At 43.5% G+C, this 17267-nt stretch overlaps 1 protein-coding gene across 4 annotated transcripts in view; it reads right to left on the reverse strand.

Moving 5' to 3' along the window:
* Nucleotides 1-17267, reverse strand: part of dnaaf11 (dynein axonemal assembly factor 11) — a 41290-nt gene that overhangs the window by 21288 nt on the left and 2735 nt on the right. For 2 of the 4 annotated variants that reach the window (XM_084912226.1, XM_084912224.1), the window contains 4 exons: nucleotides 12024-12196; nucleotides 11457-11677; nucleotides 10565-10741; nucleotides 125-202 (listed from right to left, as the gene is read on the reverse strand). In XM_084912226.1, coding sequence (XP_084768352.1) covers nucleotides 125-202; nucleotides 10565-10741; nucleotides 11457-11677; nucleotides 12024-12196 — 649 coding nt within the window. The remainder of the gene's footprint in view (nucleotides 1-124; nucleotides 203-10564; nucleotides 10742-11456; nucleotides 11678-12023; nucleotides 12197-17267) is intronic. The other 2 variants (XM_084912225.1, XM_084912227.1) reach the window with 1 other exon arrangement.

Genomic DNA, 17267 nt, shown 5'->3' on the forward strand with positions numbered 1-17267 from the left:
GAAGAACTGTGATAGAAACTGTGGACCTGCAGCTCTTTCCTTTATAATTGTTTCCAAAATACAAATTGAACCTGTTGATCAGTCAGGGCTTTAAAATGTTATACTTAAAGATCTCGTTTCGTACTTGGGCTCATTGATATTCAAGACTCGTCCGTCAGCAGTGATCAGCGTCCTCGGGGCCTTCGGCTTCTTCTCCTTCCCCCTGCAGAGAAACAGCGCAGTGTGAGCAGATCACAAATGAAGTCAGGGTGTTTAAACAGTGGACTTACAGGTGACAGCACCTGGAGTCATAGTACCTTGGAGATCAAAGATTGCCCTCCCCTCCAGGAGCATTGTTAGAAAAAGAAATATAATGTGTAATGGATAGGGCTGCCACGATTAGTCGACTAGTCACGATTACGTCGACTATCAAAATCGTCGACGACTAATTTAATAGTCGACGCATCGTTTGGAGCTTTGTAAGATCACAAAAGACGCAGGAATAAGTAGTAGGATTTAAGAGTGTAATAACGGACTGAAACAGAAGATGGCAGCACTGCATGTACAAGGATGCCAGCTGCCGTTAAACCCCGAAGAAGAAGAAGCTGTGTCCCAGAATTCATAGCGCAGCCCAGCTCAGTTTCCAACAATGGCGGCAGCTGGTTAGTTTTAATGTTACTCTTATTATTCTTTCTGGGTCACAAAATAAACGTTTAACATATTTTCAGGCGAGAATGTAACTGTGTAAACCTCAAATATCTGCTCAGTTTATCAAGACACCACATATTTTCAAAAGCGCTCCGACGTTTTCGGAGACGTCTGTTACCCACCAGCTCAATAGCTAGCCGGGAGCAAGGCTCACTAGAGTCGTGAGAACACCGGACTCCCGGCTTCAAACCCACCTCCGTCTTTCGCTACTCAGGTTAAACATATATAAGTCACTTAGATAACTTAAATATTTTATTGTTTGGCTTTTTTTAATATTTTATTTGTTCCTGAGTAAATCGGTTTGGCTGAGATCAAAGTTATAGTTTTTACACAGCTGAATAAACGTCAGGCAGACAACTGATTATCAGAAGTGTGAGATGCTCCAGAATTTACTCTGGTGTCCCGTTATATGTTAGATATCAAGGAGCAGACGGCTGAGTTTATTAAACTTCACCTAAACAATCTGCAAATTTCATTAAAATTTAATAAACTATCATCTTGTCTTTATTTTTAGTTAGCACCTTAAACACTTAAAGCTGTAAGCTAATGATAGTTATATAAGAGCAGATGCTGCTGGTGCAATAAGCTGTAGTTTTACGTCCAATGGATGATGATCTGATTAGTCGACTAATCGCAAAATTAATCGGTGACTAGTCGACTATCAAAATAATCGTTTGTGGCAGCCCTAGTAATGGAGTATGTTTGTGTAGGATGAAGCCTGGAAGAACAGCAGTGCAGGCACCTCGAAGGCTGAAAGTCATGAAGTCAGTATGAACGTAGTTTAACCTGCCTAACACAGGGTGAAGAACCCCTGCAGGTTCAACACCAAGCAAGATTATGTGGAATAATCTGAAAAACAACAACAACAAAAAAAGAAACTACCGATTAATCTGAGTGAGCCTGAAGAGGCGTGAGCCAAAAAGTGGTAGCTGCAATATAAAAGGGCAAAAGAATGAACGGTTCAAACAGGTATGATATAAAAGCTCTAAAAGTGTGATTTTAAAAAAACGTGCTTGCTAACAAATTATTCACTTCACTTGTCCTGAAAACTGAAACAAAACTTTTAGCTTCATACAGAAATATCAGATTAACATCGGAAATAGCTCATCAAAATTATAAATAAAAGTGGAAATTATTATGGAAGTTAAAAATATGAAAAAAGAAATTAAATTAGCAGCTAAACATAAAGTATAAAAATTTTAAATAACTACATAAGATTGTGAAAAAGCGCATAAGTTGAATTTGCCAGTTAAAAAATACGGATAAAGAAATGAGACAGCTAAACACTTAAACAGCTAGCTAAAACCATTACCAAATGAAACATAAAAAATTGGAAATTATCAGCTAAATGTTTTGCTAGCAGTAAAACCGTTTGCTAAGTGTAGCTTAACAGTAGCTGTAAACTAAAATTACAAGTAAAGGTTGGAAGCTGAAATTATGGCAGAGGAAAATGTTAGTTTTACACATATATGAATAAAGAAATGATACCATTAGTTACATATAACAAATCAAATGCATTAGCCTGCTTAAAATATAAATAATGTTTTAAAAATAATAAACTACTGAAAATGGTCAGTAACATAAATGATAGTTGGTTAATTTAAGTAAAACTAGAGCTGTAATAATGATGTAATACAGCCACATTCAAATCTATCACCTTTTTTTCTGTGTTTAAATGACAGAGTTTGTGGAATGTTTGGCTGGATGTGGAAAAACTAAAGACTGAGAAAAGTCACAGAGTCATCGCTTCGGTGTGCTCTCATCACCATCTGCCGCACAACCGGTCGCTCAATTAGCTGCGAGAAGCAGACGGCGACACGAGCGCTGACGGGGAAACACACACCTCATATCAGCCTGTCTATTAGGCCCACCGAGCAGCAGATGAACCTGTCAGCAGTCCAGGTGGGTGAGTGTTTAGCGCTCTGCAGAGGGTCGGCCGCCGTGACCTCCGCAGCCGTACATCAGCCAAGGAGAGGGAGGGAAGCAGGAGAGGGGGGCGACGGCGTGCTTGAGGAGGCTTCGATGTGCTGAACCGGAGGATGTCAGGTCATGGTTTTTATTGGAGTGGTTGGCTGGAGCGAGCGATAATGAGTCTAAGTGAAGCTGTGGAGAAGCCCCGTGGTCATCTGCGTGACGGCCCTCGAATTGTAAGAGTCGAATCAGCGGGGTTCAGAAGGCGAGGTCGTCACATGAGTCACGCAGACTTCAGAGAGTTCCTGGAAGTGCTTAGCAGGTCTCTGAAATGTGTGAATATACAGAGAGAGGGTGGATGCTGCCTCTGTGACAGTGCTCTGACTGTTAGTTTTATAAATGGACCTTTATCTTCTTGGTTTGTTTTTATAGCTGATTAGACAGTTTTACTGATTTGGCCCATCTGATTGTTTCTGGTGCACAAACTGCTTCCACTCAGGATCCAAGGGCTCCCTAAATGGTTCAAAGTGAGTGTGAAAGTGATGATTTTAGACTCTAAGAGCTTCATGTTGGGCTTTCCTTCAGCATCAGTCGGGGTTTAATGACGCGGGACTCTGACTTCCACTGGAGTCCAAAATTATGACTGCTTCCTTCATATTTCAGTCACTTCCTGGATGTGTTGGTGTTAGTCTGAGGTGAGGCTGACAGAAATTATCCAAACAGAATGAGCATCTCCATCACTTTCCGTTCAAACAGCAGTTTTTCCCTCGATGCCACATACTGTCGACTCGTCAAGGTCACAGTGTGGCTGCCTGAGCTGTAAACCCATAACTTCTATCTTTTTAAGGGTGCATCTGTCAAAGAGCAGAGTAATGGAGACGTCAGAGGTGACAGTTCCAGAGCTGAGGGCGATCTGTTCAGACAGCGCTCAGTTAGCCCTGCGGCCCGCAGAGAAGTCCAAATCCATGCCGGATTCACAGCTGCAGTCCCCACGAGGAGGACAGTAAGGTGGTGCAGCACCTGTGAACCCAACATCTGTTTGCTGCTGTTACAGTGACACACAGCACACTGGCAAAGTCATCCATCATAGAGGAGCTGTGAGAGCCAGAGACCACGATTACACAACAGCTTTCCATCAAATACAGCTCGACACCAAGAAGACACCAGCACTAAAACAGATCAATATTTTAAGGTAACTTTAAATTGTTGGGTCGCTCCTTAGAATATAAAGCACCTGAGGTGACTGTTGTCATTTATCACCATATGAATAAAACTGAATTGAATTCAAATTCATTGGAAGTGGAAAAAGATGGACGGACGGATGGTTGGATGCGTTCAGTTTGAGGTTTGAACTGTAAAATGGACGTTTAGGTGTTTGTGTTTTCTTATTTGGAGCAAACTAAACGCAGACACAGTGTCGTTACTCTACTGCTTTACTCTGTAAACAAAAGACAACAGTGATCTTAGATATCTGGTTTCAGCATCACTGTTTTGGTTCACTTTAACTGCTCCGAAGTCGTCATTTTACCTGCATCAGGTAGAAAAGTGAACTGCTTGTAGCAGAAAACATTTAGTGGTCTCGTTCCCTGTAGAGTTGGAGGAGATGAAAGAGGCTAAAAGAGGGTCAATAACAAACTTAGGGCTGTCTATACTGTCATGAATAAACACCAGCCAGGCAACATCTCTGTGTGGTGTTTTCCCTCCTCTCAGACGAACAGAGCAGCCATTTAACATGGGCCCGTCTCCCGGCTGACCTTATCGCAGAATCCACCTCAGGACCAGGAAATTCATCTTTCCTGACAATCCGGTGACGGCCCGACTGCACGCATCAAGTCAGCGCGCTCTGACAGCCGTGCGTGAGGAGGCGGTAAAAACGGCAACGCCGTGTCAACCTGATTTTCTGCTTGGACAGCGCGCTGGCCAGGGATGCTGCTGTAATGTGGATAAGTAGGTGGACTATCACCTGTATCACACCAGGATTATCCACAGGTGTAACCTCACATCTTCTAAATCCAACCGTCCTCCGCAAACGACTGAGGCTGGATTATATTTATCGGCATACATTTCAAGACTGTGCAGATTTAACATCTCACATAACAAATGAAGAGGAGAGGATGTGACAGAAACACTGCGTGCACAGCCCGACACGCTGAAACACCTCTGGGCTGATGTGAGGCGTTTCCTGTGGGCAGAGATTAAGCAGCGGGACACTTCCACAGTGTTCGTCATACACAGCTCAGCTGTTTGTGACTATGTGGCTCGAGGTGTTATGAAAGCTAAACGCTGTGAGTCAGCGCTGCGTCCACAGGTCAGCGAGACGAGCGGACGGTGAATAGAAAGGTTTTTTTAAACCTTTGCCTAAAGCGGAAAAATGACCAAGTAAAGCAGATGTGTCAGGCCTCGCTGTACAAACAGCCAATTTATTACAGCATCCACTGATCCTGGACCAGCCTCAGTGCTGTGAAACCTCGTTTTATCCTGAGATATATTCTCCTCTGTTTACGTCACAGGAGCCACGACGGCAGAACTCAACAAGTTTTACTGAAACACAAAGTCTGATGTTTCTGTGCCGCCTGGAAACGACACCCAGCTCTTTGTTTAAGATCACAGAGGAAATTATTAACAAGATTTTCAGAAAAACTGGAACTTAGTTATCCAGTAAGACCTCACAGTTTCTCTCACTGGATAGAAAAGCTTTTATTTTATGTTGATAAGAATCCACAGAGCCTGTCTGTTTCTCAGATTACATGAGGTGCTGCATCAGTGCTTATTTTGCATCTTATTTGGTGATTAAATAGCTCAGAAATTAGCAAACAAAAAGTACTTTTCATCTTTAAGGCTTTATAAAAACAAGCACAGTGATGTAAGGATTAAAGGCTCTGCTAACTTGAACCATGGAAGCTGTCATAGCGACATCTGCACAGATCTAATGCCAGCGCTGAGCTCCTTCATCTCTTTACGAGGCTGAAGATCTCGGGGGTAACGAGCATACTATGAATTTAAATCCTGCTGATGATGCTGGCTGGAAGAGTTATTTTATTGGCAGTAATCTTGACTTATATCTCTGAAACACTCCAAAGAATAAAAAAGACACACTGTCATTGTAACATCTGCATTTTTTCACATCGTCACTTCAAAGTAAACGAAGAGAACAAAGTTGGAGGAATGACCATGTGACAAACATGTTTACGTGCATTGTAACTGTAATGAACAGGTGGACAAATAGAAACACTGGAGCTTTTTGGCCTTCTGTCCTCTAAGAGACGCTGAATGTTTTCCTGGTGACCAGAGGTGCTGATTTAATATTCAGAGCCTGCAGCAGGGTTCATCGCCCTGTGAACTGGAAGCTCGGAGCGACCCCAGAGGAGCAGGCTTTGTGTGTTTATTATTCTGCACGTCTATTACATGTCAAGTTTATCTGGATGGTCTCTAATCACAGCTACAGTTCTGCCTCCACAAGACCGAATCATGGAAACAAAGAAGAGCGAGAATGAAAATGATATTCCTCAAACCACGAGGATCTTCAAATGACTGCAAACAGGAAGGAAAAGGGAGGAATTCAACCTTCACCCAAGGACACTGCAAGGACCTGAGGAAGGTAAAAGCTCCACAGGGGACAGACAGTCAGGATCAGAACAACAGTCAGGACAATCTTTTTAAACACAGAGGCACTGAATGAAAACATCATTAAAGTGTCTATATCCTTAAAAGAAGACACAAACTAAAAGTAGGCGGAGCTGTGTGCCTCTGATTACCATATTAGGGATATCCGCTCTCAGTGACATCACACAGATCCAAGTGTTTATTACCATCAATTCATCCATTTTATTCTGCTTATCTCTATTCAGACATGGACAGATTTTACTCTCCTCAGCCACCTCCTCTGATTCTTCCAGGATGACGAATATCCTGTTCCCAATCCAGTTGAGACACAAGCTCTCCAGCACATATTAGTCCTGTCCAGGGTCTTCACAGGGAGACAGGCGTGGAGACCAGCTGGCAACCTCCAGTCTACAAACTGATGTGTATTTGCTGACTACCTGAGAGTGGTTGCTGAAGGTTGCTGGCAGTCCGGAGAGTAAAATTAGTCACAAAGGGGAACGCGATGCTACACTGAAAACCTCCGTCCTACTGCTTTGGTGCTAGCAGACTGTCACTGCCACCGGTCTCTCACATGGAAGACAACCTGGCTGCAAAAAACTCGCAAGGCTGTAATGAAGTCGTAAAAAGTGCAACACAAACCACACACATGGTTACAAAAATCTGTGATTTTCCAGCTAATCTGCACCATTTTTCTCCCACAGAGGAGCGTTCACTGTAAACTGAAATAATCAGCATTTCTGGGCCTCTGCACTCTGACCGGGCTGCTCTCAGTGAGGGAAACCTCACAGCTGCAGGCTGATATCAGCATACTGACAGGGAAACTGTGTGTGTGTGTGTGTGTGTGTGTGTGTGTGTGTGTGTGTGTGTGTGTGTGTGTGTGTGTGTGTGTGTGTTTAAGACAGAAACACTTTGAGAAGCAGATGTTTAACACACTACACATACTCAATTAACACCCTGGTAAGAGGGTCACCTTACAGGTGAGCACTAATTACAGCAAAATAATTAGACTCATGACAGACCAGCGCTGTAATCTGATTGGTGTACAAGCAGAAGACACGAGTGGCTTGGACAAGTAGGGCCACTGCAAAGGAAACAGTCAGCAGCTATATTTTAAAGAGAGTTCGTGTACAATCAGCTAATCACAGCTCATCAGATTAACACAGGTGCCTGAAATCAAAGTCCTTTTACAAGCACGCCTCTGCCATTTTATCAGCAGTTAGTCTGAAGCCTTCACCTAACAGCAAACGGAGAGAGCTGTAACTTTAATTTGTCCAGAGTGTGTTTAAAAAGTGTGGCTTCTGTACGGTGGCCCTGAGAGGTCAAATCCATTGCAACTTAAAAAAAACACCAGCAAATACTAAAATGCTGCAAAATCACACAAAACACAGCAGAAGTGTTTTTGGGGAGACAAAAACGTGTCGGACCGGCTCCAGGAGCGACAGGCTAACAGTACACAGCTAATAGTAAACACAGTATTATATGAATCATGTGATTAAAACACACACACAACCTTGCAGCTTCTTCTTACTTTACACTGATGAATCGTCAGTGTCTCGATCCTTCATGTTTTTCATCGTCACTTCGTTGTTTTTTTTCTATTTCGTTTGTGTTTTGTCTGCTTTTGAAGTATTTTTCTGTTTGCTGGTGTTTTCTTAAATTCCAGTACATTTGACCTCTCGGGGCCACCGTACCTCTGGTCCATGTTCACACATATATAAATATATATAATATATCATATAAAGAATAAAATCTATAAACAGGAATTTAAAGCAGAACAAAAGGAAGCTCAGTATCCACACAGTTAATTTTTCTGTGCTGTCAGCTCTGAAACTCAAACCGCCGTCATTTCACCCACACGACTGATGTGACGAACCACCGGCTCACGCTCTACAGCCGTCTGACATCAACAACATCCACAACATCAAAACCACGAACACGTCAGCAACAAATCTGCCCTGAAACACCTCAAAATGCCCCAGTTATGTCTTTAGTGTGAGTCATTAGTCTGCAGAGTGTGTGGCAGCTGGGCAGTTTGACCTTCACAGACCGAGTATACAGTGTAAACACACAGTCTATGCTTTACATACAGAATATATGAATCCCTAAAACGTAATAATTTACTGGAAAATCTGGACATTTTAGACTCTAAATGCTCCTTATCGTTGGTAAATAACATCAAACATTTACATTTATGCAGTTAGGTCCATAAATATCTGGACAGACGTTTTTTATGTTGTTTCCTCTTCAGGATAAGACTGAAGTGCAGACTTTCAGCTTTAACTCAAAGAGTTTATTTAGATTAGACGTTCAGAGGCACAAAAGTCAGTGCTTGAATTAAAAAAAAGTATATAATCCATCAGTTTAGAAAGTGTTCATTAAAGTCAGCAACATTACACATAACCTGTAATATAAACCTGCTAATTTCGCTAACATGCTAACAGTTCAGTGAAAGTGCAGCTTCCATCGTCTCCTGTTTCTCTTTATTAACTCCACTGCACACTTTGCTGTTATGTGTTTTAAAGATGTTAAAGCGTCTTCATGTTTGAATTCGGGCTTTTTTCTTCTTTGTTCATTCTTCCTCCAGCTGCAGTTTTAAATGTGCAGCAGCACAGATCAGAAGCTGTGACACTGCAGACTGTACAAACTCTTCTTTAGTTATAATATTGTTCCTCTAACGCCTGTTTGTTGTATATTTAGGGGCTTCAGGGTCGGTATTTTTAGACAGATTTCAGTAAACAGTCGCCACTGAGTCTCATCAGTCAGTCCCGCTCTGACACCTGGATGTAAATCACTCAGGATTATTGGCACCTTCGAGCTCGCTGGCCGAGTCATTCGTCACAAACACAACAGAACAAAATCCTCCCTGACCGCCTGAACCCGCTCGTCTCTCTGACGCCACCGCCTCGCCTCAGGTACAGAACACTTTGTTCGTCTGAGAGCTCCTCATTAACCCGACGGTCCGAGCTGGACCGCAGACTCATCCTGCCCGTCAGCCAACGTATTTATGTCTGATTCATGCTGCTTCACGCCATCCTTGACTCAAAATACATTAAGTGTTGTCCTGGTGAAACGGCTAACAAAGTCAACATCACAGAAAAAAAGACAACACAGCCAAAAGTTTGTGGACAGCAGCTGCATTTCAGACAGCTGTACTCTTCCACCTGTTTTAAGGTTTTAGTAAGTCTTTATAAATGATGGGCGGAGCCATCGTGGCATCACCCATCTTGAAGCGTCTACATTAGCGTTTTTTAGCTGGAAGTGATGATATTTGGACACGAGGTTGGAACAGCTAAATTATCAGCTTGAACAACCAGCTGCGTCTACAGCCTGCACAGGTGCATCACACACTCCTGACAAAATACTAGAATTTCATTCACGACATGGATGATGGTCTGTTAGCACCATTAACTGCACAGGAAACTCAATAATCACATTAAATATGTTTATTGTGAAACTTCTGTGATTAATTTAATATTTAAAAGCTTCAAAAGAATATGAAGAAACAACAGCTATGACTTTTGCTCAAAGCATTTCTGTATTGTGCTGAAGAGAGATTGCCTGAAGCTGAACTAAGGCCAGGCTGTACTTGTTTTATAGTATTACTTTGTACCACAAGGTGGTGCAGCGAGTCAGTATAACCTTTATTTAAAAAGGAAAGTCATTAATAGCACACTCTTTTCTAATACAGTAACATGAAAAAGAAAATGTCTTGAGGAAAATGGGAACGGCTAAAAAAGAAGAGTTAAAAACAGTAGCACACAACACGAAGCAAAGTGCTGCCCCCTAATGGTGAAAGTTTCAGTTAAAATGTGCGCATGAGGGTAATTACAAAAAGTGCACACAAAGACCTGAGGCCTACCAGACACCCAGCAGCTACACTCAGCATACCTGTCAAACACAGGGGCCACACCTCTAAATATAAGCCACACCTCTAATTTATGCCAGTCAGACAAATAGTAATCTCTGACTGGCACAGAAATCCCACCATTTGGGATCGGCTGCTGTGGAGTTTTCAGGTGTGATTATAGAGACATCTGGTGGCTGAACTCGTGAATTGCAACCAAAAAACACCATATTAAAATGAGCATGTGTTTTACGTCACACAAGTAAATGTTTTTGATTAATGAAGATAAATTTAGAGTGTTTTTTTCTTCCATGCACCCCCCCAGAAGTTTGTAGCTGACACTTTGAAACAGCCTGTTAACTTTCTTTTATGTCTCCAGTACAAGTACAAATACAAGGCACATATTTGTTGTCTGGGCCTTACTGACCTCATTATTTCAGACAGCCTGATTAATCAGTGAGTTCATTACAACAGTTTAGTAAATAAGTCAGTGTGGCGCTCAGATCTCACGGCACTTACTTCTCCTTGGCCCGCCTCTTCTCCTCCAGGTGCCGGTGAGCCTCCAGACGAGATTCGGGGGTGAAGCTGCACGGTGTGTGCCAGAACTCGCGCTCCCTTTGCTCCTCATCCTCCTCCGGGTTCTTTGGGTTCTCGTTCAACTCCTGGTTCTCCTTATTCTCCTCTGACTCTGGACTGCTGAAACCAGAAGGTCTTAGGTCATCACTGAGTTTGTAAAGACAGTTTAAAGACTCTTCGATCACCTGAACTCATCAGGGTGACCTGTAAGTGTTGCTATGAATCACGTGAAGATTCCATAACAGTAATTTTGCTGTGGCTGCACACTGACAGTAAAGGTCCTGGATCTTGACTCCCTATAGTTTTAGAAAAAATTTAAGACGTTATCATCACTTATTGTTACTTTTCACGCCCTCTATCGCAGTTAGCAACACCTCTGACCGCCTAGAGCGCCTCTACATACGTGACATCCTCGTCAGAGGTCTTTAGTCCGCCTCAGGGACCAGGAAACTAAAGGAGACACAGTGTTTGCAGTCTGAGCCTCAAAAATCTGCAACAGCTTCCTTGAAATCACGTTTTCTGGATTTCAATTTTACATATTTTACTTCCAAAACAAATCTCTAAGTGTAAAGCAGATATGAGAGTGACTCATCATAAGCCAAATCTAGTCCACACAGCAAACATATTTGTCCCTTTTTTTCCCTCTTCCTCCTGATTTTAGCAGTTTCACTTACTTGACTTGAATATTCTGCTGTTTGAGACCAGATTTGTTCAACATAATCATGCGTATTAGCAGGGACGTTAATAAAAAGTGAAATCTTGTCTCACTGCAGTTTGGAATTGCAGCATCTCAGAAACTTTCTGTACAAGAGTAACGATTTATCTTCTCACTCACACTGTGTTGTTGATGTCGGTGTACCAGCGGCCGTCAAAGCCTGGTTTCCTCTCCTTCTTTTCCTCCTCAACTCCTGCTTCCTTCCTCCTCGCCTCCTCTTTCTCCTCAGCTCTCCTCCTCAGGTATTCCTGCTCCTGCTCAGCGACGCGCCTCCTCGCCTCCTCCAGACCCTGCGAGGCTCGGATCCGTTCTGACCGGCTGATTTCTGTCCCGTCCAGACTCTGAGGACACAGAGCGAGAGCTGGGACTCAAACGCTGAACCTCCATCAGGGTTTAAGCTCACAGCCTGACGACCAAACTGCTTTCAGTGGTCTTTAAACGACTGTCACACATTTTTCTCCTGGAGCTTCACTGGCTGTTGCTTTCACTGAAGTGTTCTCAGCTCTGACCTTTTAACATCAGACTAACTGAATCCCTGCAGACACTTTTTCATCAAATACTTTGTCATCAGAATCTTCCATACGGAGCTCAGCTGCCTCAATCATAAGTAAAAAATAAGAAAACCCAAACAAATAACAGCAGCCTCCACCTCTCTGGATGTAGACGAGGATCCACCTCAGACGTTACCTTGAGCTGAGGCAGTGCAGCCACCACAAACTGCCTGTAGCCCTCGAACTGCGTGCAGGGATTCCCCACCAGAAACAGCTCTTGGAGGTGGATGTTGTGTCTCAGGGACTCCACGCTGCTCAGGTGGCCCACGAAGTTCACCGTCAGGTCCAGTTTCTGCAGGCTCTCACAGCCTGATGAACGGGAAGTGGAAACAGAAAGGCGACATGTTTACATGTTTACAGGCAGAAAAACAAGCGCTGAATTTTTTTATTTTTTTTTTCATCATTGTTTTTATTGCAGATTTTCCTTTAACAACACAGTGTCTCGACATTAGACACAGAACAACAAAACAGTACAAACACAAAACGTACACAACAGCTCTTAAATAAGGCATAATACAAGATACAAAATACAAAATATAACATACAAGAGGTGGTGAGTCAGTCTTACAGCGCCCGGGTGATGATCACGTGCGTAGTAGTCCTTTGAATAAGATAGCGGAAAGGTCCGGTCCAATATAGTCCAAAAAGGGGTGCCACATCCCGTAGAACTGACCCGCACTGTGGTGTATAACGTGTGTGAGGTATTCCAGAGGAATCAGTTCGAAAATTATTTTGCGCCAGCCACAGACAGTGGGAGTCCTATCGTTGATCCATTGTAAGAGGATATTTTTCCTGGCTGCAAATGTTAGAGTGTTATACAATCTTTTGTTGGCCGCCGCTTTTAGGCGGTCACTTGGAAGACCTAGAATCAGGGATAAAGGGTCCATCTCTATATCAACGTGGAAGATTTTCCCCAGTTCACCTGTAATGTCAGCCCAGTATTCTTGAAGCTTGTAACAGGACCAAAAACAGTGAGTTAAAGTCCCTACATCAGTTTTGCACTTAAGACACACAGGGGAAAGAGAGCGGTTGAAGAGGTGTCTGCGGTGAGGGGATACGTGCAATCTGTGTAAAATCTTAAGTTGGATTGCTCTTGTCCGAGTACAAATTGAAATCCTTTTTGCGAGAGACCAAACGGTATCCCACTTATCTTCATCTATGGTTACCGACAGTTCCCTCTCCCACACACCTCTAATCCCCTGCGCATCAGTGGTAGTCAAAGCATTAAGCACATGATAAAATGAACTCAGAGACACCTTCAGCTGTTGCCTAAACAAAATTTTCTCAACATCAGATACTTCAGGGTGCTCAGCAAGGGTTGTACTGTGAGTGATATAGTGTCGTATTTGCAAAAAACGAAAGAAATCCTGTCTAGGCAAGCCGTAACTGTTGGTAAGTCGTTCAAACGACATGAGTTCACCACCCGAGAAAAGGTCACCAAGAGACTTAATATTCTTATCAGACCATCGTTGAAAGCCGGGGTCCGAGGAACCCGGAGGGAAAGCAGGGTTATTCATTATAGGGGTAAAGGTTGATGTTATTCTCGATCTTCCCTCAAGACGGCGGACAATTCGCCACGTTTTTAGGGTGTTGATTGTTACAGGATTTGTACAAAGGGCCTTAATTCCGTTAAAATCATTACAAAATAATAGATCGCTCAGTTTGCATTGTGACAGAGCTGTCTCAATATCCGACCAGATTGAGGTTTTACCCCTAACCCAGTCGCTCACAAATCTTAAATGGGCAGAAAGCTGATACAATCTAATATTAGGTAGATCCAAGCCGCCCCTGGAGCTTGGCAGATGCAACACTGCCATCTTGAGCCTGGGTCTGCGCTTGTTCCAGATGAAAGAGGTAAGCCAACCATTTATGTCCTTCAGTACTCTCTTAGAGAACAAGACGGGGATCATTTGGATAGGATACAATAGCCTGGGCAGCACATTCATTTTGATCAGGGCAATGCGTCCTAGCCAGGAGACAGGAAGTGACGCCCACCGCTCTAGGTCCTGTTTGAGTTTGCCAAATAAGGGTGTGAAGTTGGCTTTGTACAATTGGTCGAAAGACGGGGTAATAAAGATCCCCAAATACACAAAACCATTAGGAGACCATTTAAAAGGAAAAGAAGGAACAGTAGCCGGCATTGTGAAAAGAGTACCAAGAGGCATGGCCTCTGACTTAGCCAAATTGATTCTATAGCCAGAGAAACGGCTAAACCTGTCAATCACCTCAATGAGACTGGGTACGGATGTTACAGGGTTAGTCAAAAGAATCAAGATGTCGTCCGCGTATAAGGTTATTTTATGACACAGCTGTCCAATCTCTAAACTACGTATTGTGGGCGTCGGCCTTATGGCCTCAGCAAGAGGCTCTATGGCCAGAGCGAATAGAAGGGGCGATAAGGGGCAGCCCTGCATAACTCCCCTATGAGTGTTGAAGTAATCAGACCTAAGTCCATTAGTCAGGACTGCTGCCTGTGGATTATTGTAGATAACTTTGACCCATTTTATAAAATTCTCCCCTAAGCCGAATTTGCCTAGAGTATACAACAAATAAGACCACTCAATTCTGTCAAATGCTTTCTCCGCATCGAGAGAAAGCACCAGGCCGTCAATAGATTTTTGCTTGAAAGCTACAATAGCGTTCAGTAAGCGTCTAACATTGGTGGCTGAGTTTCGACCCTTTATAAAGCCTGTCTGGTCCTCCCTTATCAGCATAGGTAAAAAAATTTCTAAGCGGGAGGCCAGAATTTTAGAAAGCAGTTTCCTATCCACATTTAAGAGGGCTATAGGTCTGTAGGATCCGCACAAATCAGGACACTTCCCTTTCTTTAGAATTAGGGAAATGTTGGCTTCCTTCAGTGTCTGCGGGAATTCACCCGTAATGAAGGAGTGGTTGAACATATCAAGAAGCGGTTCCACAATAATATCTCGAAACTGTTTATAAAATTCACAACAGAAGCCGTCAGGCCCTGGCGACTTTCCACTTCGTAGTGATTTAATAGCCTTAATCACTTCGGTCTTGGTTATAGGGCTGTTAAGGGCAGTCTTCTGTTCCTCTGACAAATTTGGTAAGTCGAATTGGGTAAAGAAATTATGCATCAGCTGCTCCCCCTCCGGGACTTGTTGAGAAGAGTACAAGGCTTTGTAGAACTTCTTAACACAGTCGTTTATCAGTTTGTTTTCATATATCTTGTGGCCACCTTCATCAGATATCGCTGCAATGGTATTAGATTCTGCGCGCTTCTTAACATAGTACGCCAGACATTTACCGGCCTTATCTCCATGCTCGTAGAACCTCTGTCTGGTGTATTTAAGTTTCTTCTCTGCATCTCTGGTAAGAAGGCAATTCAGCGCTGACCTGAGTGCGGTTATTTCTTGCCATAATGGTGGTGATGGGGAGGCAATATATGTTTTCTCCTTATCCATCAATTCGCTCTCTAAAGATTTTTGTTCCTCCATCCGTTGTCGCTTCTTTGTCGCAGAATACGAAATAATTAGGCCCCTCGCATAAGCTTTGCATGTTTCCCACAAAACAGAGGCAGTACTAGCTGAGGAGGTGTTGATATCCAAAAGCGCTTTAAATTCGGCAGAGAAGTGAGAGGTAAATTCCTCGTCCTTAAGAATAATGGTATTAAGCCTCCAGTGACGGGACCTATGAAGCGCAGCTTTAAGATCGAGATCCATGATTACTCTAGCGTGATCTGAGATGATTATACTTGTTATGTCGCACGATACTACTGAACCCAAGTCAGTTTTCGGGAGAAAAAAGTAATCAATTCTAGTTTGGGACCTATGCGGAGCCGAAAAAAATGTGTATTGCTTATCGGAGGGGTGAGTATATCTCCAAGCATCAACAAGTCCAAACTCGTGGCATAGAGCGTGAAGCGCTTTGGCCTGGGGAGAGGGAGTTGCAATGCTATGTGGAAATCTGTCCATAAGCGGATTTAACATTAAGTTGAAATCACCACCAATAATAACGGTAGAGTTAGGAAGAAATGGGGCTAATTCCAGAAACATTTTGGTAAGAAAGGTAGTCGGGTGGGCAGGTGGAAAATAAACATTCAGTAATAAAATATTTTGGCCTTGCAAAATCCCTTTGACTATCACGTAGCGGCCCTTCAGATCTTTAACGCAATCAGTTACTACAAAAGGTACATTTTTCGTAATCAACACTGCCACTCCCCTACTTCTTGTAGTGAAGGATGAAAAAAACACTTGTCCATATAATCCTTGTTGCAACTTCAAGTGCTCATTATTATCAAGATGCGTCTCTTGTAACATAGCAACATCTACACCGTCCTTTCTTAGACAAGTAAATATCTTCCTCCTCTTAATAGGGCTGTGAACCCCTCGTACATTCCAGGTGCATATTCGCAGCCTACTCATTATTAGACTTATTCATGTATCATACAAAGCATATTGAGCCAAAGGGTTCACCACACCCTGGTTGAAAATAAAACAGCAAAAAAAAAAAAAAAAAAAAAGCTGTGTGACGGAACATTCAAAGAACAGTGATTTGGCAACAGCCCTACTAAACATGTAGGGAAAAACCAGTCTCCTCCTGCCCGTCGGGGAAGCCGAAGGGCATTGCACGCGCGTAACTCACGCCTACCCATAGACGAAAACACAGTCCGTCCGGTGTCCGATGGGGTGGAAGATTTCACCTGGTCGCTTATAAGCAGCGAGGACGAAAAAAGAGAGTCACATATGCCTAGATTCGGCAAGTACTCACACCGGTTCATAAGGCATAGTGTGAAGAAAAGGAGTACTCCAGTGGTTACGGGTATTCAGGGCAGCGAGTCCGCGTAGGACGCAGCTGCCTCCGGTGTGTTAAATCTCTTCTCCTTGCCGTTGGCAAACAGCCTCAGTGTGGCGGGGTAGAGAAGCGCATAATCCACATTCTTCTTCCTCAGGCAGCTTTTCACCTCGTCGAAAGCCTTGCGTTTCTTGGCTACCGCCGCTGAATAATCATTAAAGAAGGAGACTTTGATCCGACCTGTTGGTTGGTTTGGCTGCGTAGCCAGGCGCCGAGCTGCGGCCATCACACGTTGTTTATCAGCAAAGTTGTGAAGCTTCATAATGATGGGTCTGGCGCGCTGGCTGGGGCCCGGCCTCGGTGCTAGAGAGCGGTGAGCGCGGTCCAGTTTGATCTTCCCATTTTTAGTTGTGAGCTCGAGATAGGAGGGGAGCCATGACTCCATGAAGGCGACAACATCATTTCCCTCCGTGCCCTCGGGAAGCCCGACCAGGCGAAGGTTACATCTGCGGCTGCGGTTCTCCAAATCATCCATATGGTCTGCCATGTCAGTTACTTGTTTTTCGAGTTGAGCCACTTTCGCCTGCAATACACCTGCCGTGTCTTCCACGCCTGAAATCCGTAT

Source organism: Perissodus microlepis, chromosome 18, assembly GCF_051167445.1.
Source record: "Perissodus microlepis isolate ML-2025 ecotype Zambia chromosome 18, ASM5116744v1, whole genome shotgun sequence".
NCBI lineage: Eukaryota > Metazoa > Chordata > Actinopteri > Cichliformes > Cichlidae > Perissodus > Perissodus microlepis.